The sequence below is a fragment of the Phocoena phocoena genome, chromosome 6 (assembly GCF_963924675.1).
Source record: "Phocoena phocoena chromosome 6, mPhoPho1.1, whole genome shotgun sequence".
Lineage (NCBI taxonomy): Eukaryota > Metazoa > Chordata > Mammalia > Artiodactyla > Phocoenidae > Phocoena > Phocoena phocoena.
The window spans coordinates 91630997-91658571 of record NC_089224.1 but is presented as its reverse complement, the minus strand read 5'-3'; the positions used below and the strand labels follow the sequence as shown (position 1 = coordinate 91658571).

Below are 27575 nucleotides of genomic sequence, written 5' to 3'. Positions count from 1 at the left end.
GGATAAATGGCACATTTCTGAGAGGAGCTCCTTAGAGACAGGGCTAAGGGCTGTTTAATTAACATGTAAAACTGCTCTGTAGGAAGGGTGTATATAAGGAACTCTCAGGGGTTTACTGATGACAGAACTCTGGGAGTAGGGATGGGAAGGAAGACGGGAAGTTCTCATGAACCTGAGAAGGTGGGTAAAGAAGTGGTCGCTGAGCTTTAATGAGGAGAAAGCAAGAAGTGACTCTAGGGGTCAGCTTCTAACTACTGCCCATGAAGTTGAGGAACTCAAGCTACTGCTCATGGCCAAGGAAAGGACCTGGAATTTAGTGTAGACGGTTTCTTGAGAACTTGAGCTCAAGACAGTTCCTGTTTCTAGACAGGAACACAGGTGAAACACTAAATAATCGTTTGAGGACCAAGAGGCCCATTAAAGAATGATGTGTTGGCACACAGGATACATGCACAGTTCTGGCCCATTTTCATTGAACATAGAGGAGGTCTGAGAAACGGCAATTAAAATTTCTGAAGGGCTGGTACAGAGCTTGGATAACAGGGACAGGAAATTTTTAGGGTCCAAAAGGCAAAGATTAAGACAGAGCAATCACTGAAATATGTAACACTGAGCAGACGAAATGCAAACTTACTCATCGAATGTGGAAATTCTGGGGAGGAAACTTGGGTGACATGAAATTTAATCAAAGGAAGGCCTGAGCCTCTGTTTTTCCTCTGTGTGGTGGAGAAAATAGTGCTTAAATCACTATTGTGATGAGGACTGAATGAGATCAGTTAGGTGACGGTGCCTGGCACAGAGGAGGTGCAGGTAAAATTAAAGCAATCTGGAGTCCCCATGGGATTCTCAGTGACATGGTATTGTCGGCAGCACATGGGAGCTCGAGTCAGGAGACATGAGTGTGAGTCTGGGCTCCAATCCAGGCTTCATTTTCTCCATCTCTAAAAGGCAAAAGCAATACCTACCCCACGGGGCTATTACGACAATGAAATGTGATCCTGCATTCATTCAATGAGTGTTTATTGAACGCAGACTACTTGCCAGACGGCAGGCTAGGTCCTGGGTGGGGATACAATGATGAATAAGGAAAAGTCTTGTCTTCATGGAGCTCAGCATTTAGTAGGAGGGAAGGACAGAGGATAATTGCAAATTGAATGACACTTACTTTGAGAGGGATGGCGCTATGACAGTGCCAAGAGGCTTTGAAAACGGTAGTGCACCAAACTAATATGATTTAACACTGCACTTGTATGCATTTCCTATCACTGCTGGAATAAATCACCACAAACTTAGTCGTTTAAAACAACACAAGGGGACTTCCCTGGTGGCACAGTGGTTGAGAGTCCGCCTGCCGATGCAGGGGACGCGGGTTCGTGCCCTGGTCTGGGAAGATCCCACATGCCACGGAGCGGCTGGGCCCGTGAGCCATGGCCGCTGAGCCTGTGCGTCCGGAGGCTGTGCTCCGCAACGGGAGAGACCACAACAGTGAGAGGCCCACGTACGGCAAAAAAAACCCACCACAACACAAATGTATTATCTTACAATTCTGGAGCTCAGAAGTCAGAGATGGATTTTACAGTCTGTGTTAAAAACAAAGGCTACGTTCCTTCTGGAATATCTAGGGAATAACCCGTTCTTTGCCTTTTCCAGCTTCTAGCAGCTGCCTGCATTCCTTGGCTCCTGAATGCATCACTCTGACTTCTGCTGCCATTGTCACATCACCTTCTCTGTCTCTGACCCTCCTGCCTCCTTCTTATAAGGACCCTTGTGATTATATTGGTCCCACCTAGATGATAACCCAGGATAATCTCCCCACCTCAAACTCCTTAATTCAGTCACATCTGCAAGGTCCCTTATGCCATGTTCGGGAACATATTCATAGGTTCTGGGGATTGAGATGTGGACATCTTTGGGGGGCCATTATTCAGTCTACCACAGCACTCCTGGGCTATATAGTGTGAAATGGGCTACCCTTAGAAACCAGTAAGCACACTGGGCTACCTTTGAACACCAGCTTGCTGATGGTATTCTATTAAGTCAAGTCTTGAGGGAGGGGAGCAGAGTGGGTATTGGAAGGCTGATTGCAGGTGCCCCCTCAGAATACACTGTCACCCGGTAGATCCCTGTAGAGTCATAAAGGAAACACTAGGCAACAAGTGAAGGTACTGGCTGCTGCCATTCAGGAGCTCTGAGGCCTCGGGCAAGGATATTACTTCTCTAAGAAGTCCCAAACTCCACCTAAGTCAATGGGGACAAATAGAACTACCTGGAAGGGTTGGAGTGAGGATACTGAAAATATCATCCATGAAATCACCCAAGACAGTGCCTGATCCTCAGTAAATGGCGATTTTGGAATGCCTCCTGAATTCACCCCTCCCTTTCTCTTTCCCCTTTGCTGTGGCCACTGCCTCCGTCCAGGACTCTCAGAAACTATCATCGCTTGCCAATCATGTCACATGCCTCAGCTTGGCCGTAGTTAGGAGCAACAGCTTTAAATCCCAGCAAACGAGCCCCTATTAACCATGAAATCTGGAGCAAGTCTCTTAAGCTCTCTAAGCTTCAATTTCCTCCTCCGTACAATGGGGATAAAACGGACTATGGAACCAGGCTGTGCTGAGGATTTAGTGAGATGATGAATGGGAAGGGCTTAGCATAGTGTCAGGCACACACACACACACACACACACACATCAGTGTTATTCTTCTCAAGAGGCCTGACCTCCTTTCAGCCACACTGAAACCCACTTCTCGCTGAACCAGGCCTCGAACATGTATACCTGAGGGGCACCGTTTATAAACCCTTCCCTCCGCCTCCAATATTCTGTGTGTCCTATACTATCCTCCTCATGCCTCAGTTCTACTCTGCTTCTCAGTAACTTGTGCAAGCTTTACTAGCCTTCTCAGTTATGGCTATTTATGCAGGCCTCTGCCTCGATCCTGGACACGAATTCCCTGAGGAAAGGTGTTCTTCTGTGTAGTCAGTTGGAAAAGTACACCCCTCCTTGCCTGGCCTCAATTTCCTTATTTGGAATGAGCCCATTAGACTGTGACGGCAGAAAGGGCCCTTCCAGCTCTGAGATCTTAAACTGACAGAACTTTAAGTAGCAGGGACCTGGTAGATTACCTAGTTCACCCCTATCCTTTTCCAGAAGGGGAAAGTGAGGGCCTGGTAGGGCCTTCGCTTAATGCGCGTCTCTCTCGGGCCTCCCAGGCAAGGCTCCCCCGAGGGCATGCAGCGCGTTTTCCTAACTCGGCAAGGGGAGACTCTCCGGCGTCTTCAGGGCTCGCGGCGCCGGAAACACGTGTGTGCTCACCTACGTGTACACACGTGAGCACACCTACAGCAGCAGGGGGCGCTCGGGCCGGCAGGGGGCAGCACAGACCCGGTTTGCAAATACCCGGCGCAGCCCCGAGGGAGGAGGGCGTGCTGCAGTCCCGGCGGTGGTAGCGGCGGTGGCGGCGGAGGCGGCGGCTGTAGGTGCAGCCTCCCAGGTGGGAGGCGGGGGCTGCGGGCGCAGGAAAAGGCGCCTGGGGAGCGGGCGCTCGGCTGGGCCTCCTCGGGCCTGGGCGCGGCGAGTGGGAGCGAGCGCGCCAGGAGCACGCAGGCGCCCTGCTCCGGCTGGCCCTCGGCCGGCGCGCGGCGCGGGAGCAGCCCGCAGCCCGCCCCCGCGCCCCCCGCGCCCCCACAGTCCTCGGGCCGCCCGCGGCCGGCAGTCGGGAGCGGCCCCTTGGCGGCGAGCGCAGGCCGCCGGCCCGGCAGGGCGCGTGGCGGCGGAGGCGGCGGCGGGACGGCTCCTGAGCCGCCCCGAGCGCGCCCTCCCGCCCGCGGCCACTCGCAGCCGGCGCTGGCCGGGCCGGCGCGCCCCGCAGGCAGCCGAAGCGCGGCCTCGTTCTCGGCGGGAGCGAGCCCCGGTCCGCAGCCGGCGGGAGGCGGCGCGGGTGGCCGCCTGCACTGACGGCGTCGCGGGGCGCTCCTGGGCGGCGGCGCAGCGGCGGCGGCGCAGGGGGCGGAGGCAGGGGACGCCCCCAGCCAGGATGCTGCGGTTCCTGCGCCGGACCTTTGGTCGCCGCTCCATGCAGCGCTACGCGCGGGGCGCGGCAGGGCGCGGGACCGCCGGCCTGGGGGACGAGCGCGACGGGGGTCCGCGGGGGGGCCCGGCCGCCGCCGCCGCCGTGTCCACGCTGCCCGCCGCGCCCGGGGGCAGTGTGTTCCCGGCCGGCGGCGGGCCCCTGCTCATGGGCTGCGCGGCCGTGCACATCTCCGCCGCCGGGGCCTCCAAGGCCACCCTCTACTGCCGCGTCTTCCTGCTCGACGGGACCGAAGTGAGCGTGGACCTGCCGGTAAGTGACGGGGCCGGTCCGGGACACTGGCACCCCGCGGCCCTTGGGGCAGCTCCCTTCCCCCGATGCTTCCCTCTGGGGCGCTCCCCTTGTACCTCTCCGGGATCCCCTCCCCCTTCTGCAAGCACTCCTAGTCTGGTTCCCTCTCGGGCCACCCCGTCCTGCTCTCTTCCGGGGCCCCATCCCTGGCCCGCGCCCCCGAGTCCCAAGTCCCCGCCCCCTGGCGCAGGTGACTGGCGTTCCCCTTCTGTCCCCCAGGTTCCTGCATCGGCCTTCTCGGTACTGGATTATTGGTTAGAAAATCTCAAAGCAATGCGGGGCTGCCATGGGGTGGCCCGCTTGCCCCGACAAACTCGCCACCAGGCCTTGGTGGGACGGCAAGGCGGAGAATCCCCCTCGCCTGCTGGCCGGCAGGTGCCCCAAGTTTGGGAGCGAGTCGGGGGACCACTTCTGCTCTCTTCTGTTCCCATCTCGGTGTACCACCCCGCCCCACCCCCCGACCCGGTCCCATCCTAAAGAGCCCCTCTGGCTCGCTGCCTCACAGGCGGCCGGGCGACTTGGGAGCTAACTCTAGAATGGATCCTCGTGGACCAGGCCAACTTTGCACCGGCAGAGCCCCTGCTGGGGCGCTGGGAGTCGGCCCCGGGGTGCTCCCGGGCCTAGGGCGCCGGACTTTCCCCGGGGTCTGTGCGTGGAGCCGCGGAGGCACTCCAGGGCAGCTGCGCCGCGGCCTGAGCCCCGGCCACCCGCCCACAGGTGGTTGCACCCCGCCGCCTCCGGCAGAGAGCTAGGCTGGCGCTGCTGTCCCCGCCTGGGCGTCTGGCTACCAATGTGTCTTTCTAGCCGAAGGGGCCAGATCTGATCAAATCAAATCCGCACATTAGTGGGGCGCGTGCTGTGCACCCGGCGCTGCGGCAGACGGTGCCTTTGGGAATCTTTGGGTGTGACCGAGGACACAGCAACGATTGAGCTTTAGATGAATGTTACAGAGCATCTCGAGGGTTTCAAGGGAAAAAAATAACATACCGGGACTTCGAAAGAAAGCATTTAGGCCTCCTCGGGTGGGGGAAATTGGACGTCATGAGAGAACTGGGAATATTGTAAGGGTTTTAGATGGGAAAATGAGAGCCTGCCTGGCTTGGGGTTTAACGTTTCCTTGTGTAGGTTTAATTTTGAGACAGTGTCAGTTTATGGCGATTTTATTTTTGTGGTTCCTGGTGCTCTCCATAGGATATGATTTTGTTATGATAATACCCTTTGGGGGCCTTTTTATTCATGGAAAAGGAGCCAACATTCCAGTGCTTAGAGCAGTTGTCTTTACAGTAGTATTAAAATGTTACTGCTTCCCCAAGACGGGTCTCTCCAGCTTTTATTCAGCTGGGAGAGGAGGCCTGAAGGGGCTGGGAGGGGCGGTCGGGGGGCAGCCAGTGGTGAGGTGAGTGTGTTGCTTCTGGAGCAGGCAGCTGGTGTGTGGAGAGGATGTGGCGTATTCTGCATCTCGGATCTGGGAAAGGAATGCTCTGGTTTGGAACTTTGACAACGCTCATTGCTGATGGTTTTCTTGTCTGTTCCCCGGGGATGATTGGTTTATAAAATGCAATGCTTCTGTCAGGTTTGTGCGACAGGCTTAAGCTGTGTTTCTGGGATGAAAAATGCAAACCCAGTAAGATGCATGCGTAGTGAATAGACCCAAACAGGTACCCAAATGAACAGGTTGGGATGGGAATGCTGACTTAACCACAGCTGGTGGAACCCTGGCCCAGTGTGAGGGGAGGGGAATTTTGCATCCTAAGAGGTTTCTTCACTTTATTAAAGGCTACTTGACAAAAGAATTCACCAGGTTTTCTTATAATGGCAGATTTTTTGATGCTTTAAGATGTTATTTAGTGAACTCCCAATTTTATTTATACAGACACGCATATGTATATATACCCCGTCCAAAGGCAAATCCAGAGCAAATGCTGGCTTTTGTCATGTGAGCCCTTGCCTGGGGAGGAAAGATGGAGAAGAATAAACAGTGAGCACGGCTCATCGATTTAAAGATTTATTAGGCATTAGAACTGCATCGCACAGTCTCCTGTGCTCCTCTTCCCAGATCCGAGTCTTAGTTCCTGTATTTAATTCTTAGAGTTACAAGGTGAGCTCCAGGCGGCCAGCTCCCCATGAATCTGTAGCATGCGTGTGCCTTCTCAGCCCATTTCACCAAGCTCACTTTTTATGCTGTCCTTTTTGGCATTTAGTCCCACTGGTCATTATTCTCGTCTCCTGCGTTCCTGGATTTTTACCGCTTCCTGGGCCCCGGGGTTGCTTTGCTGCATGGCGCACAGGATTTACCTTTGACCGCCATCTCCCTAAGCTGGATTGTCTGTCTCCAGTCACTCGCACGGGCACAAAGCACACTTGCCAGGCTAACGATAACTCTTTTGTAATTAAAACCCCCTGGTAGTGGTAGCGTCAAGAATTCGTCGCTCAGTATACTAACAGTGGTTATGCATTGTCATAAGCCGCTTTATTCGCTCCAGTCAGGATGCCTATGTTCCAGAATTGCCTCGAACACAGCACCCTCACTGTGATCGTGCTGGGACACCTCGGATTTCAGTTGTCACCATTTATTGGGCGTCTCTGTGTGCCAGATGCTGGGCTGTGGACCCAAAGGTAAATGAGAGGTGGCCTTGAGGCTCTTGGGAAACACGTGTAGCAGGGCGTCTTTTTATTGTTAAGTGATGCTGAGTGATAATGACAGGCTCACCGGACAGGGTGCTGGTGGATGAATTGGGAGGACTTCCCAGAGACTTGGACACTTGAGGCTCTAGGATGTCAAATCCAGTGTCCCTTGTGCATTCAAAAAAAAATGTTTTGTTCTAATTTATTTTTTGGCCACACTGAGCGGCTTGTAGGATCTTAGTTCCCCGGCCAGGGATCGAACCCGGGTTTGAACCCGGGTCCACGGCAGTGAAAGCCCGAGTCCTAACCATTGGACCACCAGGGAATTCCCCATTTTTAGATTACCTGTTGTGTCAGGGCCACTTCTGGGTCAAGCCACGACCCAGCTGTTATATATAACAAAGGAGGAAGCAAATGACAGGGCCTGGGGCCCCTCCCCCAGGTGGTGGCCTTGTCCCCTGACACGCCTGAATGTTCTTAACCTTTGCTGTGGATAGTCAGGATCTTTTTTAAAAAAAAGTCCATTGGTAATGTGCAGTCTGGAGTGGGCTTGCTGTCCAAACCCAGCTTCCACCCTACAGACCAGAGTGCCACCCTGAGCCACTCCTCTTCAGAAACCCTGGCGCTGCCTTGGAAGGTGCCTCCGTGTGTCCGTAGCCCAGCCCTGCCCTGCCCTCAGGTGTGGTCAGGTCAGAGCAGGCAGGACTCCCTCGGCCTGCCTGAGACTCTCCCCTTCTATTAACGCAGCTGAAGATCCCATCATTGTGCTTGGCAGCGGTACCCGCTGTTGACTCATATTAGTTCTCTGTTGACTAAAGCCCTGGCATCGCTTTTGCTCGCGCGGCTGTTGCTCAGCCCCGTCGCCCCCCTCCCCTGCATGCACAGTCTCCCAGCAGCTCTGTGTGGAAAGCCGGGAGGGTGTGTGGCTGGCTGGTTAGCACCCCCCGCCCCCATGCCTTGGAGGGCACGGCCCATTGGCCGGTATTGCATTTGCTGCAGCTGCTTTCACTGTCCCTGGAGCTCCGCAGTGACTTGTATGGTACAGGGCAAGCACCGAGAGTTTCAGGGCAGGAAGATGCATGTTTGAGTCTTGGCAGCTGGGCTGTGCAGCCCTGAGCTACTTGAATCTCGATTTTCTGGTCTTTAAAGTGGGATGATTACGTGACAAAAAGGGTCTGAAAAGCCTCAGGAAACAGCAGGGTGCTGAAGGGTTGCTAGTAGGTTGTAATCTTACACACATCTCAGTGCCTCCTCTTTGGCCTGTGAAAAGTGATTGGGAAGTTTTCTAGAAATGAACATTAAAGAAAAAAAAACAAAGGCTGGGAATTCCCTGCTGGTCCAGTGGTTAGGACTCCGTGTTTTTACTGCCAAGGGCCCCGGTTCGATCTCTGGTCGGGGAGCTAAGATCCCACAACATGTGTGGTGTGCCACCCCCCCCCCCACCCCCGCCAAAAAAAAGCAGTGCCAGGAAGCCTAAACAGAGCCCAGTGCCGTTTGGCAGGGCTGGGGGTGGGGCTTGATTGAATGTGGGGGGACTGAGTAGTGGACTCTACCTTGGAGGGCAGGGGTATCTTCACCCTCAATGGTGGGAAGAAATGGGGAACTACATAAGGCCCTAGGAAATAGGAGAAGGCAGCTTCTCATTTCCGTCCTCTCCCAGGGTTCTGGCTGCCATGGACACCCTGCCTTATCCCAGACCTCTGGGTGGCTTGCTTTTTCCTGCTCCTGAGGGAAGGTATTGGCTCAAGGTGGCCCTCCAGGGCTTACCCTGCCCCCATCTCCAACCCCCCCCCCCACCCCCAGACCGTGAATGAGACCATGGGGAGCTTTGGATAACTGTGTGCGTCATGGGGTTGTGTATTATTTTAAAAAATACCTTTGTTTTAAAAGGAGGGCTGCTGGCGAAGGAGGGGAGTGGGCAAGAGAGGTGGGTGGTGAACATCCTTCCCAAGTGGGATAGAGATGCGATCTCTAACTCTGGTTCCCCACTTGCTGGATTGTTGGTGTTAATATGCAGGGAGCGGGAGTCGGCCAGCCTCTCCAGTGCCAGTAACACGACCCTGCGCTGGGCCAGGGCTGAACAAATATCAACTTGCTGAGCACTTTCACGTGCATAATCGCATCGAATTCTGTCGCTAGTGCACTGTTGTGGATGAAGGTACAGGTCTGTTTAATTCTGAAATAGCAAAAGGTTGGGGGCGCGGGCATGGGGAGGTAGAACTTTCCCTTACATTCTTGCATAGGGACTTAGAAAAAAGTCCACTCCTTCACCACAGAAATCCTCCGCCCACAGTTTGTCCTCAAAACACGTGTCCCATCCTTCTCCGCTGCCTGACTCCTGTTGCCAGCCTCCTCCACGGTGCCTGGAGCGTTTCTCCTGCAGGAATCTGGTTCTTTGCACTTGGGTTTCCGCCTCGGGCCCCGTGGCAGCTGCCTGCGGGCAGGGTCAGCTGCTGATTCATTTTGGTGTTTCTCTGCAGGTTGGCATGTGCTTTCCTCCCCCACTTGCATTTCACAGGAGAACATGCTGGCAGCAGAAAGATCAGAAAATATAGAGAAGCAAGGGAAGTTAAAAAGATCTAAAATCTCGTCAGAGATAATAACCACTTTTAAAATTGTGGTGTGTGTGTCCATCTGTACTTTTCTCTTTGTTTTTAGATATGAATGTTATTTTAAGTGACGACTTTATATGGGTTGGTGAAAGTAAAGTCTCTTTCCCCACCCCTTCAGCACAAATGAATCGGGACCTAGACCCCAAGTTTGTGTCTCTTTAGGGTGGGACCCTTTTCCCCCCCTTTACAGTCCCTGGGACCTTAGCTGGGGCGGGGAGCCCCCTGTGGCCGTCTGAGCTGTGTGCCACCTACTGCCTGCCTAAGAAGAGGGCTCCCCATCCTTGGAGCCCTTCCCCACCAATCACCTCTGCTCTCTGGCAGGTTAATGTCCTGTTGATGGGGCCACAAAGTCCCCTTGCATCTGAGGGCTTGTGTTCTGAACACCTGCTTTGGGGTGGTGACCACTCTTGCCTGCCCAGGGATGCCCAGGCTCTCTTACCAGCTGGGGCTGATCTGGCAGAGGCAGGTGGGTGATCTCGCAGCATCCCAGGTGTGCCCCCTCTGCCCTAGGGCCCCTTCATCTCCTTCTGCAGCCTCTTTGGCTTCTCTCTGTAGCTGGATGTATCTCACTAGTCCCACTTGATTTTAATTTCTGGTTTATTTTTGTTTTCGAAAATGTTTTTGTTTGCCCACTTGTTTTCTTCAGTCAGCATAGACTTGTTGAGCACTTATCCTGCATGAAGCGTTCGGGAGGGGTACAGGAGGGATGAGAGAGTCCCAGTCTAGAAGGGGAGACAGTGTAAATATACGAGATAACTCGGAACCCCACATGAGGTAGTACAGGCGTGAGCGATTGAACTGTGGAGTGGATTTGGGAAAGGTTTGATGCCCAAAGTGACATCGAGTTGTCCCGAAGGTTGCCTGGGAGTTCAGCTGTTAGATTTGGTCAGAGGCGTTGGGGCAGGTGCAGACGCATGGAGGATGGGAGCCAGAAAACCCCACTTGCTGGACTTGGGGCTCCTTGGGGTCGGGGAGGATTATGAGCTCCAGCTATGTCCCTGAGTCTTGAAGGAGTAAGTGAGGAACAGAGGAGGGTCTCAGGCTGGTAAGAGCCAGGGGCCACTGTGTGTCAGTCCTGTGCTAATTGCCTAAGTGACTGTTTTGTTGGACCCTCACAGAACCTCTTTTGGTGGTTACTGTTGTTAGCCCTGATTTGTGAGGGGGAGAATCAGGGCTTAGCAGGCTGGATAAGAAACTTGCCCGTGTCACACAGCAAAGGCAGACTCTAGTTTCGAGCTCAGATAGTCTGCCGGGAGAAGGTTTGTGTCCTCTGACCCAGGACTGGGCATGCGAGGGGTGGGAGTGGCGGGGTTCTGAGCCTGCCCCAGAGGCTCCGAGGTGGGTGGGGACCCTGAGCCTCAGAAGGGTGTCCTCCTTTCCAGGCCACTTGGGGTTTCCAGACATCAGATTCACATCTGTACTCATATTCAGTGAGTGTAGTTTTGCCCAGAGTGCATTCTGGTTTGAGGCCCATAGTTCTTCAACACTGAGGTTGGAAGTAGGCTACACTTTTAAAAAGTGTTTGATAGAACAACACTAAAATTACCACAAAGAAAAGCATTTTACATCTTCCCATCCTGCTGCATAGCAACTGGTTGGTTTCGCTGCTCCCTTCAATCTTTGTGCTTTTGCATACGTGTTTATAAACATGGTGTGCATCCTTGTGTATCCTTTTTTAATTGTTTAAAATTTTCTTCCTCCTATCCGAGCCTTCCAGACATACTTCTCACCCAGTTTGGTGCCCTCTTGTGCTTATTCTGGACTACCTAAATTAGCCCCTCATTCTGTGTGTGTGTGTGTGTGTGTGTGTGTGTGTGTGTAGTAATACCTGTCTCTACCTGTCTCTTGGGGTTGAAGGTTGATATGCAAAGCACCTGATATCTTACCTGTTAGGCATGCCTACTCCCTCAGGCTCGCAGAGTCTGTGTTACTTCTCTTAATTGCCACCATCCGGGAAGATGTCACTATCCCCTTTACTCACGGTCTCAGGGAGCAGTTGGTCCTGGGCCAGCTATAAGTGTGGTGAATTGAATCTAGGTTTCCTGACTCGTCCTCCAGTGCTCTTCCCCCAGCCCATGCGGTGCACACCTGGCCTTCCTGTTTGAAAGGGATGCCCCTTGGAACTCCTGGGGAAGGTCAGAATCCTTTGTAATTTGATGGGTCAGAATTTCATGCCATCAACTGCCCTGTCTTTCCTGAAACTTTTTGCTTTTCAGCATCTTTGGCATTTGGGTTCTGTCTACCACTTCTCAGCAATCTTTGCAGGTTCTTTTCCCCAAAGTCATAGTTGGCTGAGTGCCCAGAACTTCCTTCTTGAAGTTGAGACCTGGAGGGTGACCTCCCCAGGGCCCTGTGCCACCGGTGGCATCATCCGGAGCATCTTTGATTCCCAGCACTGAGCCTGGTCCCAGGGCTGGAACTGCCCAGACAGCTGCCTGGCTGGGAGGACGTGGACTGGCAGGCTCCCCGGGCGCCTGCGGAGTCGGCATCCCTCGGCTCTGTGGTGTCTCTTCCATGCCTGTTTCCCGTCCAGATGCTGTTGTTATCCGCGTCCTACCTCACGTGTGCTCAGGGGCGTTGAGGTGGGCCCGATGGCACCTCTCCTTTATCCTACCGGTTTGCTTGCTCAGTTGCACCTTCCCTGAGTCACGGGGTTTTAAACATTGTGGTAATACGTAAGTAGCATAAGATTTACCATTTTAACCAGTTTTAGGTGCAATTCAGTGGCATTGAGTACGTTGACACTGTTGTGCAACCATCAGCACTATCCATGTCCAGAATGTTTTCATCATCCCACATTAAAACTCCGTGCCCACTAAACACGAAGTCCGCATTCCTCTTTCCCCGTAGCCCCTGGTAACCTCTAGTCTGCTTTCTGTCCCTATGAATTTGACTACTCTTAGTACCGCCTATGAGTGGAATCATACAGTACTTGTTTCTTTGTGTCTGGCTTCTTTCACTTATAGCATAATGTCTTCAAGGTCCATCCATGTCGTAACATGTATCAGAATTTCCTTCCTTTATAAGGCCGAATAGTATTCCCATGTATGGATATGCCACATTTTGTTGACCCATTCATCCAAGTTTCAGACTTTGGTGCACATCCGGGCCTCGCCCGTTCACCAGTGGCACAGCCGTCAGAGGCTTGGATGTCCCCAGCCCTCTCCTTGGGGGCTTTGTTCTTGGCATTCTGGCATCCGCTCACCTGGGACTCATTTTATTTTATTTATTTTGGCTGTGCCAGGCCTTAGTTGCAGCGCTCGGGATCTTCGTTGCAGCGTGCGACTCTTAGTTGCGGCATGCGTGCAGGATCTAGTTTCCCGACCAGGGATCGAACCTGGGCCCCTTGCATTGGGAACGCAAAGTCTTAGCCGCTGGACCACCAGGGAAGTCCCTGGACTCATCCTCCCAGTTGTCTGGTCTTTTGTCTGAGGTGCTCAGTGTTGGCAAGTCCTCTGTCCAGTCATTCTTTACATCTTTTAATGATGAAATGCAAATACAAAAGAGTGTCTGTAACATGACTAGTTTTAAAGAAAAATAATACGGTGAACATCCGGGTACCCACCACCCAGCTTAAGAACAAAGAGCATCACCAGTGCTGTTGATGGCCCCCCCATGCTCCTCCCCAATGACCTTTCCCTCCCTCCTGCTCTCCTGAAGTTTGTCTCTCATCCCTTTTTTGATGACTTTGCCTCATATGTGTGTTTCCCTAAATGATTATTGTTAGTCCTGCATGTTAGCGAACTTTATAGTAAATGGATTTTTCACTCAATACTGTGCCTGTGAGAGATTCATCCATATTGATGAGGTAACTGTAGTTCTTGCTGCGCTGCATCAGTATACCGGAATATAGTTATCCTTTGTCGGTGGACATTTGGGATGTTTTCAGTTTGGAGCTGTTAGGAAAAAAATGCTGCTTTGAACCTTCTGAAGTTGGTCTTCCTGGTGCACATATGCTAGCAAGCGTCTCTCCTGGGTATGCACCAGTGGCTGGGAGGGTGGCGGGCAGGGCCTTTTAAGATCATGCGAAATTGTTTTCTCCAGAGTCCCAGCAGCACATAGAAGCGTCTGCTAACCCGTTCTTCAGCCCTTGGCATTCGACAGCTTTTCTGTTTGTCTCGTGGGAGTTAGTGGGAACTCACTGTGGTCTTCACTTTTCCCCAGTTGTTCGTGGGGTGGAGTATCTTTGCCTGTGTTATGAACCATGAACGTATCTCCTCCTGGTATGCCTTGTTCTATGATGTTTGCCTGTTTTTTAGTTGCGTTGTATTTTTCTTGTCGCATTCAGCTCACTGCCTGCTGGCTTTGATGAGATTGTCTCCTATACCCACTTCCTCTTCTGAGGTCACCTCAGTGGAACAAAGGAGAACACCTCTCTGTAAGTCCCCCTTGTAGGCCTTTCCTCACTAAGCAGGAATTAACGTTTTGTTTTCCATTTCGCTGTGAATGAGCTGAAGTCTGTTGCTGCTGGTGGTTTTTGGTGAGCAGTTGCAGGATCTATGGTATTCATTCAGTTCTGCCTACTTTTTTTTCCCAGTTTTTATTAATTGAAATTTTAAATGCAGTCAAAAGCACAGAGAACCCCAAGTACCCATCATATAATGAACATAATCTGAGTACCCATTGTTAAGCTTCATCTTTTATTTAATGTGGCCCCTCTCTTTTCATCTATATCTTCACCTCTGTTACTTCCCAATTCTTTTCAAACAAATTCCAAAACAGAGTCCCAATTATCTAAAAGATAAGGGCTGTGTTTTTTTAAATAGTCACAATATTATTAAAACACCTAGAGAGGGCAGACAGCAGAAGCAAGAAGAAGTACAGTCCTGCAGCCTGTGGAACAAAAACCACATTCACAGAAAGATAGACAAGATGAAAAGGCAGAGAGCTCTGTACCAGATGAAGGAACAAGATAAAACCCCAGAAAAACAACTGAATGAAGTGGAGATAGGCAACCTTCCAGAAAAAGAATTCAGAATAATGAGAGTGAAGATGATCCAGGACCTTGGAAAAAGAATGGAGGCAAAGATTGAGAAGATGCAAGAAATGTTTAACAAAGACCTAGAAGGATTAAAGAACAAACAAACAGAGATGAACAATACAATAACTGAAATGAAAACTACACTAGAAGGAATCAATAGCAGAATAACTGAGGCAGAAGAACGGATAAGTGACCTGGAAGACAGAATGGTGGAATTCACTGCTGTGTAACAGGATAAAGATAAAAGAATGAAAAGAAATGAAGAAAGCCTAAGAGACCTCTAGGACAACATTAAATGCAGCAACATTCACATTATAGGGGTCCCAGAAGGAGAAGAGAGAGAGAAAGGACCAGAGAAAATATTTGAAGAGATAATAGTCGAAAACTTCCCTAACATGGGAAAGGAAATAGCCACCCAAGTCCAGGAAGCACAGCAAGTCCCATACGGGATAAATCCAAGGAGAAACACGCCAAGACACATAGTAATCAAATTGGCAAAAATTAAAGACAAAGAAAAATCATTGAAAGCAGCAAGGGAAAAATGACAAATAACATACAAGGGAACTCCCATAAGGTTAACAGCTGATTTCTCAGCAGAAACTCTACAAGCCAGAAGGGAGTGGCATGATATACTTAAAGTGATGAAAGGGAAGAACCTACAACCAAGATTACTCTACCCGGCAAGGATCTCATTCAGATTCGATGGAGAAATCAAACACTTTACAGACAAGCAAAAGCTAAGAGAATTCAGCACCACCAAACCAGCTCTACAAGTGCTAAAGGAACTTCTCTAAGTGGAAACACAAGAGAAGAAAAAGACCTACAGAAACAAACCCAAGGTGGGGCTTCCCTGGTGGCGCAGTGGTTGAGAGTCGGCCTGCCAGTGCAGGGGACACGGGTTCGTGCCCTGGTCCGGGAAGATCCCACATGCCACGGAGTGGCTAGGCCCAGGAGCCATGGCTGCTGGGCCTGCGTGTCCGGAGCCTGTGCTCCACAATGGGAGAGGCCACAACAGTGAGAGGCCCGCATACTGCAAAAAAAAAAAAAAAAAAAACCAAAACAATTAAGAAAATGCTAATAGGAACATACATATTGATAATTACCTTAAATATGAATGGATTAAATGCACGAGCCAAAAGACACAGTCTTGCTGAATGGATACAAAAACAAGACCTATATATATATGCTGTCTACAGGAGACCCACTTCAGACCTAGGGACACATACAGACTGAAAGTGAGGGGATGGAAAAAGATATTCCATGCAAATGGAAATCAAAAGAAAGCTGGAGTAGCAATACTCTTATCAGATAAAATAGACTTTAAAATAAAGAATGTTACAAGAGACAAGGAAGGACACTACATAATGATCAAGGGATCAATCCAAGAAGAAGATATAACAATTATAAATATATATGCACCCAACACAGGAGCACCTCAATACATAAGGCAACTACTAACAGCTATAAAAGAGGAAATCGACAGTAACACAATAATATGGGGGACTTTAACACCTCACTTACACCAATGGACAGATCATCCAAAATGAAAATAAATAAGGAAACAGAAGCTATAAATGACACAATAGCCCAGATAGATTTAATTGATATTTATAGGACATTCCATCCAAAAACAGCAGATTACACTTTCTTCTCAAGTGCGCATGGAACATTCTCCAGGATAGATCACATCTTGGGTCACAAATCAAGCCTCAGTAAATTTAAGAAAATTGAAATCATATCAAGCATCTTTTCTGACCATACCACTATGAGATTAGAAATGAATTACAGGGAAGACAACGTAAAAAACACAAACACATGGAGGCTAAACAATACATTACTAGATAACCAAGAGATCACTGAAGAAATCAAAGAGGAAATCAAAAAATACCTAGAGACAAATGATAATGAAAACACGGCGATCCAAAACCTATGGGATGCAGCATAATCAGTTCTAAGAGGGAAATTTATAGCTATACTAGCCTACCTTAAGAAACAAGGAACATCTCAAATGAACAACCTAACCTTACACCTAAAGCAATTAGAGAAAGAAGAATAAAAAAACCCCAAAGTTAGCAGAAGGAAAGAAATCATAAAGAGCAGATCCGAAATAAATGAAATAGAAACAAAGGAAACAATAGCAAAGATCAAGAAAACTAAAAGCTGGTTCTTTGAGAAGATAAACAAAATTGACAAACCATTAGCCAGACTCATCAAGAAAAAGGAGAGGACTCAAATCAATAAAATTAGAAATGAAAAAGGAGAAGTTACAACACACACCACAGAAATACAAAGCATCTTAAGAGACTACTACAAGCAACTCTATGCCAATAAAATGGACAACCTGGAAGAAATGGACACATTCTTAGAAAGGTATAACCTTCCAAGACTGAACCAGGAAGAAATAGAAAATATGAACAGACCAATCACAAGGAATGAAATTGAAACTGTGATTAAAAATCTTCCAACAAACAAAAGCCCAGGACCAGATGGCTTCACAGGTGAATTCTATCAAACGTTTAGAGAAGAGCTAACACCTGTCCTTCTCAAACTCTTCCAAAATATAGCAGAGGGAGGAACACTTCCAAATTCCTTCTACAAGGCCACCATCACCTTGATACCAAAACCAGACAAGGATGTCACAAAGAAAGAAAACTACAGGCCAATATCACTGATGAACATAGATGCAAAAATCCTCAACAAAATACTAGCAAACAGAATCCAACAACACATTAAAAGGATTGTACACCATGATCAAGTGGGGTTTATTCCAGGAATGCAAGGATTCTTCAATATATGCAAATCTATCAATGTGATAAACCATATTAACAAATTGAAGGAGAAAAAACATATGATCATCTCAATAGATGCAGAGAAAGCTTTCCACAAAATTCAACACCCATTTATGATAAAAACCCTGCAGAAAGTAGGCATAGAGGGAACTTTCCTCAATATAATAAAGGCCATATATGACAAGCCCACAGCAAACATCATCCTCAATGGTAAAAAACTGAAAGCATTTCCACTAAGATCAGGAACAAGACAAGGTTGCCCACTCTCACCACTCTTATTCAACATAGTTTTGGAAGTTTTAGCCACAGCAATCAGAGAAGAAAAGGAAATAAAAGGAATCCAAATCGGAAAAGAAGAAATAAAGCTGTCACTGTTTGCAGATGACATGATACTATACATAGAGAATCCTAAAGATGCTACCAGAAAACTACTAGAGCTAATCAATGAATTTGGTAAAGTAGCGGGATACAAAATTAATGCACAGAAATCTCTAGCATTCCTATATACTAATGATGAAAAATCTGAAAGTGAAATCAAGAAAACACTCCCATTTACCATTGCAACAAAAAGAATAAAATATCTAGGAATAAACCTACCTAAGGAGACAAAAGACCTGTATGCAGAAAATTATAAGACACTGATGAAAGAAATTAAAGATGATACAAATAGATGGAGAGATATACCATGTTCTTGGATGGGAAGAATCAACATTGTGAAAATGACTCTACTACCCAAAGCAATCTACAGATTCAATGCAACCCCTATCAAACTACCACTGGCATTTTTCACAGAACTAGAACAAAAAATTTCGCAATTTGTATGGAAACACAAAAGACCCCGAATAGCCAAAGCAATCTTGAGAACGAAAAAAGGAGCTGGAGGAATCAGGCTCCCTGACTTCAGACTATACTACAAAGCTACAGTAATCAAGACAGTATGGTACTGGCACAAAACCAGAAAGATAGATCAATGGCACAGGATAGAAAGCCCAGAGATAAACCCACACACATATGGACACCTTATCTTTGATAAAGGTGGCAGGAATGTACAGTGGAGGAAGGACAGCCTCTTCAATAAATGGTGCTGGGAAAACTGGACAGGTACATGTAAAAGTATGAGATTAGATCACTCCCTAACACCACACACAAAAATAAGCTCAAAATGGATTAAAGACCTAAATGTAAGGCCAGACACTATCAAACTCTTAGAGGAAAACATAGGCAGAACACTCTATGACATAAATCACAGCAAGATCCTTTCTGACCCACCTCCTAGAGAAATGGAAATAAAAACAAAAATAAACAAATGGGACCTAATGAAACTTCAAAGCTTTTGCACAGCAAAGGAAACCATAAACAAGACCAAAAGACAACCCTCAGAATGGGAGAAAATATTTGCAAATGAAGTAACTGACAAAGGATTAATGTCCAAAATTTACAAGCAGCTCATGCAGCTCAATAGCAAAAAAACAAACAATCCAATCCAAAAATGGGTAGAAGACCTAAATAGACATTTCTCCAAAGAAGATATACAGAATGCCAACAAACACATGAAAGAATGCTCAACATCATTAATCATTAGAGAAATGCAAATCAAAACTACAATGAGATATCATCTCACACCAGTCAGAATGGCCATCATCAAAAAATCTAGAAACAGTAAATGCTGGAGAGGGTGTGGAGAAAAGGGAACACTCTTGCACTGCTGGTGGGAATGTGAATTGGTTCAGCCACTATGGAGAACAGTATGGAGGTTCCTTAAAAAACTACAAATAGAATTACCATATGATCCAGCAATCCCACTACTGGGCATATACCCTGAGAAAACCAAAATTCAAAGAGAGTCATGTACCAAAATGTTCATTGCAGCTCTATTTACAATAGCCCGGAGATGGAAACAACCTAAGTGCCCATCATCAGATGAATGGATAAAGAAGATGTGGCACATATATACAATGGAATATTACTCAGCCTTACAAAGAAACGAAATTGAGTTATTTGTAATGAGATGGATAGACCTAGAGTCTGTCATACAGAGTGAAGTAAGTCAGAAAGAAAAAGACAAATACCGTATGCTAACACATATATATGGAATTTAAGAAAAAAAAATGTCATGAAGAACCTAGGGGTAAGACAGGAATAAAGACACAGACCTACTGGAGAATGGACTTGAGGATATGGGGAGGGGGAAGGGTGAGCTTTGACAGGGCGAGAGAGAGTCATGGACATATACACACTAACAAACGTAGTAAGGTGGATAGCTAGGGGGAAGCAGCCGCAAGGCACAGGGATATTAGCTCGGGGCTTTGGGACAGCCTGGAGGGGTGGGAGGGGGAGAGTGGGAGGGAGGGAGACGCAAGAGGGAAGACACATGGGAGCACATGTATATGTATAGCTGATTCACTTTGTTATAAATCAGAAACTAACACACCATTGTAAAGCAATTATACCCCAATAAAGATGTTAAAAAAAAAAAAAAAAAAAAAAAAAAAGGATCATACACCATGATCAAGTGGGATTTATCCCAGGGATGCAAGGATTCTTCAATGTATGCAAATCAATCAATGTGATACACCATATTATCAAATTGATGAATAAAAGCCATAAAAGAAACACCTAAAAATAATTAACAATTGTTTTTTAGTCTCAGATATATAGTCAGTGTTCAGATTTTCTTATTTGCTTGTCACAAGGTCCTTTCGTTGTATTTGGTTGATATTCTATCTAAAGCTCTTTTAAGTACTTTTTTAAATGTTATTTTTCCTTGCTCTATTGAGGCATAATTGACAAATAAAAATGGTATGTATTTGAGGTGTAAAGCATGGTGATTTGATATACATTTGCATTGCGAAATGGTTACTGTGCCTTGAGCTAATTAACATATCTGTCACCTCGCCAGTCACCATTTCTTCATATGTGTACCTTAGCAGATTTCAAGGATACTCTACATTATAATGAGCTGTCGTCAATCATGCTGTCATTTAGATCCCCAGAACTTATCTTAAAACTGAAAGTTTGTGTCCTTTGACCAACATTATCTCGTTTTTCCCTGTCCCACAATTTCTCTAAATCTCTTAGTCTACAGTTTTCCCTTCTCCCCTCCTTTTTCCCCATTTATTTGTTGAAGAAGCTGGGCCTTCTGTCCTAGAGTTTCCCCCTCTCTGGATTTCCTTGATGGCATCCTCAACATTTGGTTACCTTGGGATACAGTTGGTACAGGCATTATTTAAAGCATCTGACTCAGGGCACGCAGAGAACAATAAGATAGGTTCCTTGCCCTCGAGAAGCTTGAGAGGAGACAGGTCATTACACCTGGTGTGAAAAGTGTCCTAGGGAGTTTTAAATAAGCTTAAAGGAAAGGCTAAGGTGGGAGGACTGGGAGGGGAAAATGGGCAACCAGAAGATTTCAGAGAGAAAGCTTTGCGTTCTGAGGACAAGTGGAGAACAGCTTTCCTGGTGGCCAGGTCAGCACATGCAAAGGCACTGAGGCTGGAAATAATACTTCCAAGAGTCCTGCTCCTTGTTCAGCCCCTGCCTGTGAGCCTTGTTATCCTCCTGTCTTTCATTGGATGTTGCTTTTTTGAAAAGGTCCAGATTCCTCATCGTTGGAATGTTTTCAGTAGATTTGATTAAAAGAGTGTATGTTCTTTTTCTTCTGTTTCTTCATCAGCTCCATAACTGTAGTTTTGAATGTCTCCCTTGACCTTGAGATTCTCTTTCTCGGTAGCTTACTCCTGTTTGGGTTCCTTTACATTCTCCCGTAGGCCCCTAGTGAGCCCTTTCCATCCATCTCCTGGCCAGAGGTGCCAGCAGACATTTTAAGGAGCAGAGTCAATGAACACTGCAGAGAGAAGGGAGACGGGGCAGACGGCAGGGCAGCGGGAACCACTGAGTTTTACCCCTAAAGGAGCGCTTGAAAGCCTCATGGTCCGGAGCCTCGTTCTGGGATGGCGGGTCTTTCCTACCTGCCTGGGAACATGCAGCCAGCTGTTGCTCATCGGAGGCAAATGAGCAGTAATTAGCATGTAATAAGCGCAGTTTCCTGCACACAGCCCTCCTGGCTCCTGCCGCTCAGTGGCCCAGTGACAGCAGCAGGCCTGTGCGCCTCTCCGAGGCCCCCCTCCCTCCTCCGAAAGCAAGCCGTGGTTCTCCCCTGGCCCAGAAGCTGCATTGCCTGCCGGTGAAATGGCCGTGGGCTTCACCCAGGGAAGCCCAACACACTGTAAAGGCTCCTGCAGGTTAGTTATTAACCCGCAGTGCACTCTGAGAGCCCCTTCCACAGCATTTCTCTGGCTGTAGTCCTTTGATTGCTCCTGTTTGCTGGGGCCAAAGTCACCTGCCCAGTGAGTTGCAGTCTGTATTAGGTGGCAGCGACAGTGGCCGGTCAGAGTCCAGGGAGGGGCCCAGGCTGGCTTGGGGCTGGCCCCAGTTCTCGCACACAGGCTGGCAGTGGCAGATCCCGTGGGTATTCGAGAGAGAGAGAGAGAGAGAGAGAGAGAGAGAGAGAGAGAGAGAGAGAGAGAGAGAGAGAAGAGGGGATCTGGATGTGGGATGTTTCAATGGGAGAGCGGGGAATCCAAGGTCGGAAGTGTTTGTTCAGGATGCTTCAGTATTCTACTTAGGATGTGTTTCGCTTTGAAGTCCAGAAGCTTTTAGCTTTGTTCTAAAAGCTGTGACAGATAATTCCTCTTCATTAAAGAGGCTCCTGAAGAAAAATGCAAAAATTACGTGCTGTCTTCTGAAAGGAAAAGAATTACCTGTACTTGGGTTACTGTAACATGTCATTTATCGTATTAACTCACTTCAGGGGATGAGCACTTCCACATAGATGAGTTTTCCAGAGAGGAGCAGTTCATTCTGTTTACTGACAGGACCTGTTTTATTCCAGCTATTTCATTTATTCATTAAAAACAACAAAAAATGATGCAAATGAACTTATTTACAAAACAGAAACAGACTCAGACTTAGAAAACAAACTTATGGTTACCAGAGGGGGAAGGGGGGGGAGGGATAAATTAGGAGGTTGGGATTAACATATTCGCACTACTATATATAAAATAGATAATCAACAAGGACCTACTGTAGAGCACAGGGAACTCTACTCAATACTCTGTAATAACCTACGTGGGAAGTAGAATCTGAAAAAGGACAGATATATGTATAACTAAATCACTTTGCTGTATACCTGAAACTAACACAACATTGTAAATCAACTGTACTCCAATATGAAGTAAAAATTTTTAAACAACACAAAAGAAAAACACGGCAAAACGCAGGATCAAACTACAGAAACAGAGGGATCATCTAGTGTGTGTAAGGCACCATGCGAGGAATATGAAATGATCAAAAATGTGGGCCCTGCGTCTGAGGAGCTCATTTGCTGTGGGGTGTGGGATTGTCCTTGAATTGTCCTGCACGTGTCCTGGCCCCCAGCTTTGCCTTGGTAGCCCAGGGTCAGCGTGCTGAGGATGTCAAGGTTAAAAGACCCCCCCACCCCCACCCCGCCATGGTTCCAGGCCTCCACATCGTCTGGATACTCAGGTGGGCTGTGTATCACGTTCCAGCCTTCACCTCGTCGTTGCTTTACTTCCTGGCTCTGCCGGTACATACCTGCGACTCTACACCAGGATCACTGGGCATGGGGGGAGGGTCCCCATCATCAGAATGTGGTACCACGTGCAGCCAAGTTGGAGAACCAGTGCTCTGCAGGGTCACGTGCTTTACGTTTGTGTAGTGTTTTAGGTTAAGATGGAGCTATCGCCTTTCGTGGCTTAATGTAATCCTACTCGTAGCACCTCTTTGAGAGAATTGTGGGCGTTCCAGTTTTATCGAAAGTTCAGCAGCAAGGTTTCTGCCCAGCTAGTAAATGTGGGTTTCTTCCCACAGCTAGTAAATGACAGGACCACACCTTAAGCCCTTTTCGGGCTCTAAGTTCACTTCTCCCCAGTTCTTCCCCCGGGCTGTCAACCCTAGTGGTGCTCGAGCTGCCGCACCTTCACTCCTCACACTTCACTTCTTGCCTGGGTACCTTTGCTGTGTATTCCCTTTCTTCTTTATCTCATGAGAGTCCAGTCGTCTTTGAGGACCCATGTCAGATGCGACCATGTTTGTGAAGCTTGTCCTGAGCCCCCGCCCCTCCCACCCACCCTGCTCCTCCTGTGTCGTATTCCCTCTCCTGCCTGGGAAGCTGCAGGGCGTCGTGCCTTGCCTGGGACCTAGTACATTTCATGTCGTAGTAGTTATTCATGTAGTAATTTGAGTAATAACTAACATTGCTGACTTCTTGTTTTGCAAATGTTTTTCTTTTTATTTTGGTGAAATACTAATAACAACAAAGTTTAACCATTTCGTACATTCACAGTGATAGGCAACCATCATTACTATCTAGCTCCAGAGCGTTTTCGTGACCCCTGGGTGCATTAAGCAGTCATTCTCCATTCTCCCCTCTTCCCAGCCTCTGGCAACCACTAATCTGTTTTCTGTCTCTGGATTTGCCAACTCGAGATATTTCAGGTAAGTGGAATCATATAGAATGTGTGGCCTTTTGTGCCTGGCTTTCACACAGCATAATGTTTTCAAAATATATTGACCATTTACATTATGATTTAAGCACTTTACTGGCTTAACTCATTGACTCCTCACAACCCTATGCGTTAGATAGTTCCTATTAACATCCTCATCATACAGATAAAGAGATTGAGGCACAGAGAGGTTAAGCAACATGCTAGAGCACACACAGCACTTAAATGCTCTTGGTCCTTCCGCTGTCTTGCTGGTGTCTGCTCTTCCTGCTCTTGACCTTGATCTTTAGAGATTAGAGGTATAAGCTCAACCTATGCAGTTGAATTTGAAGGACAAAAACAAAATTCAAGACAGAATTAATCTACAGCAAAAGAACAAACTATGATGCAGCTCCAGGAGCAGAAACCTCCAGAGGTACCCCACAAGGACTGCAGAACAGAATTAGTGGGGGAGGGGGTGGATTCTACAGTGAAAGTTCTTGGCTTAGTTGGAGTGGTCAGTTTTGTTACAGATTTCTCACTAGTGTCAGAGGTCCAGTAGGGATTATATGTCTATTATCGGAAGCCAGCTAATGTTCCAGGATCATAGAAATGTTGAGGAATGAGTCTTAAGAACTCCTGAAAGGTAGAGGGGATCCCAACTAGAAGATTTCTTACAAAAGTGGAGCTTACTATGTGCCAGACATAGTTCTGAGTGCTTCTCGTATACTGAAACTCAGTTAATTCTCACAAAAGTTTACAGCCACTGCCCTGTTGCACAGATGAGGAAACAGGTGCAGGACAGTTTAATGTCCCCTCCATGGCCTTGCCACTAGAATGTGGTGGACCCGGGAAGTGTGGTTCCAGCATCCATGGTCTTCATCTTTGTTTTTTTAATCTTAATTTTCTGGTTTTGATTATAACATACCTTTCCTGGAGCAGTGAGAACAGAGCAGCCTAGTTGCTTGAATAGGAAGGAAAAAAGGGGGAAACGATGAGAAAGATATTGGTTTTATAAAAAAGAAATGTTACGCTGTCATACTAGTTCTGTACTTTTTAAAATTTTTATTTATTGTTTTGAATTTATTTATCTTTGGCTGCATTGGATCTTTGTTGCTGTGCGTGGGCTTTCTCCAGTTGCAGCGAACAGGGGCTACTCTTGGTTGCTGTGTGCAGGCTTCTCATTGCGGTGGCTTCTCTTGTTGCGGAGCACGGGCTCTGGGCGCACAGGCTTCAGTAGTCATGGCTCGCGGGCTTTAGAGCGCAGGCTCAGTAGTTGTGGCGCACAGGCTTAGTTGCTCCGTGGCCTGTGGGATCTTCCCAGACCAGGGCTCGAACCCGTGTCCCCTGCATTGACAGGCAGATTCTTAACCACTGTGCCACCAGGGAAGCCCTGTACTTAAAAAAAAAATTAAAGCATACCTATTTATTTTAGAATATTTAGGAATTGTCGATTAAAACGTACAAAATAAAAATCATATAATACCTCCAGTAAGACATCACCACTTCATAACACTTTGGTGGTGTCCCTACCACCTTTTTGCTAAGGATGGCTAAAGAAGTTTCTTTCAACAAAAATTCGATCGTGCTCTGTATGCTTTTTTTTTTTTTTAATTGTGGTAAAACGTGTTCTTAATCTTTACACTCTACTACCTCTTATATTTGAAGAAAAGCTTGGGGCAATCTGGACCTTGCCGGGGGAAGGAGAAATCTTATCTTTGCAGCCTAGGGAGCAGCTGCTCCCTGGTATAGGAGCGTCTGAAATGGCTGTGGTGTGAGAAGGCCCATTACTGGGAATTTGTGGCTCATGCCGAACCAAGGTTGGCCACAGGTTTTGATGTCCTGCTGAGAACGTGGGGTCTTCACGTGCGTTCTTAATCTTCATCTCACTTGACCCTTGCCGTGGTCCTCACTGCTTAGCAGTGCAGTGCATCATCCCCGTCTGGCTGGGAAGGTGGCTGAGCCCAGAAAGGTGTATTTGCTCTTTTGACCCTTGGGAGCTCTGCCACCTCGTTTTGCTTCTCAGATCGCCTTAATCGCAGGCAGAATGGCTTGGGCACCATCAGAGCTGGACAGCTGAAGCCTTGCGGGGGTTGGCTGGAGGGAGAGCTGGATTTCCATTGGGGAGGGCTTCAGGGGAGGTGTCTGCGGGGTTGATTTTGACATTGAGTGATGGGGGATTGGCAGTCCAGGTGGAAGAACGGAGTGACCAGCCTCACTGAGGAGGGTACAAGGAAGATGTGTCTGGGAAACAGAATGCAGCTCAGGGGATGCTGAAGCGGGGGAGATGGGAAGGGAGGCTAGGGCCACTGGACGCTTTGAGTTTGGCTCGGGGGTGGTTGAAGGTAGACAGTCAGACTAAGGCTGTTAGCTGCATTGCGGGTCTGAACTAGGGTGGTGCTGGCCATGGACAGAGGGGCGGATGCAATGGAGTCTGAGGACATGGAATCCGATGGATTTGGTGGCTGGATTTAGCAGTGGGATAGATGGGAAGCCAAGCCGTGATCCCCCCATTTTGTGCATGGCAGGTTGGTGGGGTTGAGAACCTGGGGGTGGAGGGGCAGTGGGAAGGGGCCCTAGTACTGTGCTTGCTGGGTCCTTGTTTTTTTTCAAGTTTGCAAATGTAGGGTGTTTTTTTTTTTTGCATTTTGTTTCTTTAAGAGGACCGCCAAATGGTATAAACTTCAAGGTGCCATAAAGCCTGGATTCACTCCTGGTTGTATTTTAGTTGAGGCCAGTGTGAGGGCCCAGTGGGTCAGACACTTGGAGAGGAGTGTGGTAAGAGTTTCAGTGCAAGTCACACCCATGGGGCCAGCTGTGAGGCCAAGACGGAGAGGAACAGATTCTGCCAGCCATAGACTTGTAGAAGCTTGTTCTCGGCCAGGCTCTGGGCTGGGTCAGCCCACACAGTCCCCGAGCACAGGTGCTAGGGTTCCTGTCACCATTGTATACGTGAGCAAAGGAAGGCAGCCTGAGCTCTTGCCCCTCTGCTCTGTTGCCTCCCAAACCTGGGTGGCCTTGATATCTTCAAGGAAGAGTGAATAACAAGAAACACGGGCATTTATTGAGGGCCTCCTATTGGCACAGAACCACACTAGGGGCCAGGTGGATACAAGACTGAGTCAAGGATGCATCTCTTTCCTTGGGTAACTGCTATTTAGTGAGAAGATGTGTCTTTTGCATTGGCAGAGAAAGCTGCAGGTTTTACTTGCTTTTACCCACTTTTACCCAGTTTTCTCACTGAAGGAGGAAGAGCCAGGGCAAGAGACAGGGAAAAAAAACCCCCAGTGGTCCACCCTGCTTCTCAGAGGACACTGCAGGCCAGAGCTCTGGGATGGCTGTGGCTGCACATTTTAGGTGCAGAAACTGGTATCTGGAACATGGGACCCGGGGAGGAAAGCAGGGTTTGAGTAATTCATTGAAAACCATGGCTCTGAATCCCAGTGCAGGTTCTTTTTATCTCAAACGTTTGTCTCAAAGCTTTATAGTTTATCCACAGAAGATGGCATGAGAAGGGTGATGAAGACATGTCTATACTGTGTGGCCCAAGGTGAATTTTAAAACTCGCCTTTCTGTATTCACAGACATTATGCCTAGTGAAATAAGCCTTACACAAAAGAGTACCTTTCTGGATGATTCCATTTCTGTGCGGTTTCAGAACTGGCAAAACTAATCTGGGGAAGAAACAA

The 27575-nt window shown here is 48.0% G+C and overlaps 1 protein-coding gene across 3 annotated transcripts in view; it reads left to right on the top strand.

The window, feature by feature from the left end:
• The first annotated feature begins 4034 nt into the window (after positions 1-4034).
• The window catches only part of EPB41L4B (erythrocyte membrane protein band 4.1 like 4B), a 142144-nt gene continuing 118603 nt past the window's right edge, over positions 4035-27575 (top strand). For all 3 annotated transcript variants that reach the window (XM_065879777.1, XM_065879779.1, XM_065879780.1), the window contains exon 1: positions 4035-4340. In XM_065879777.1, coding sequence (XP_065735849.1) covers positions 4035-4340 — 306 coding nt within the window. The remainder of the gene's footprint in view (positions 4341-27575) is intronic.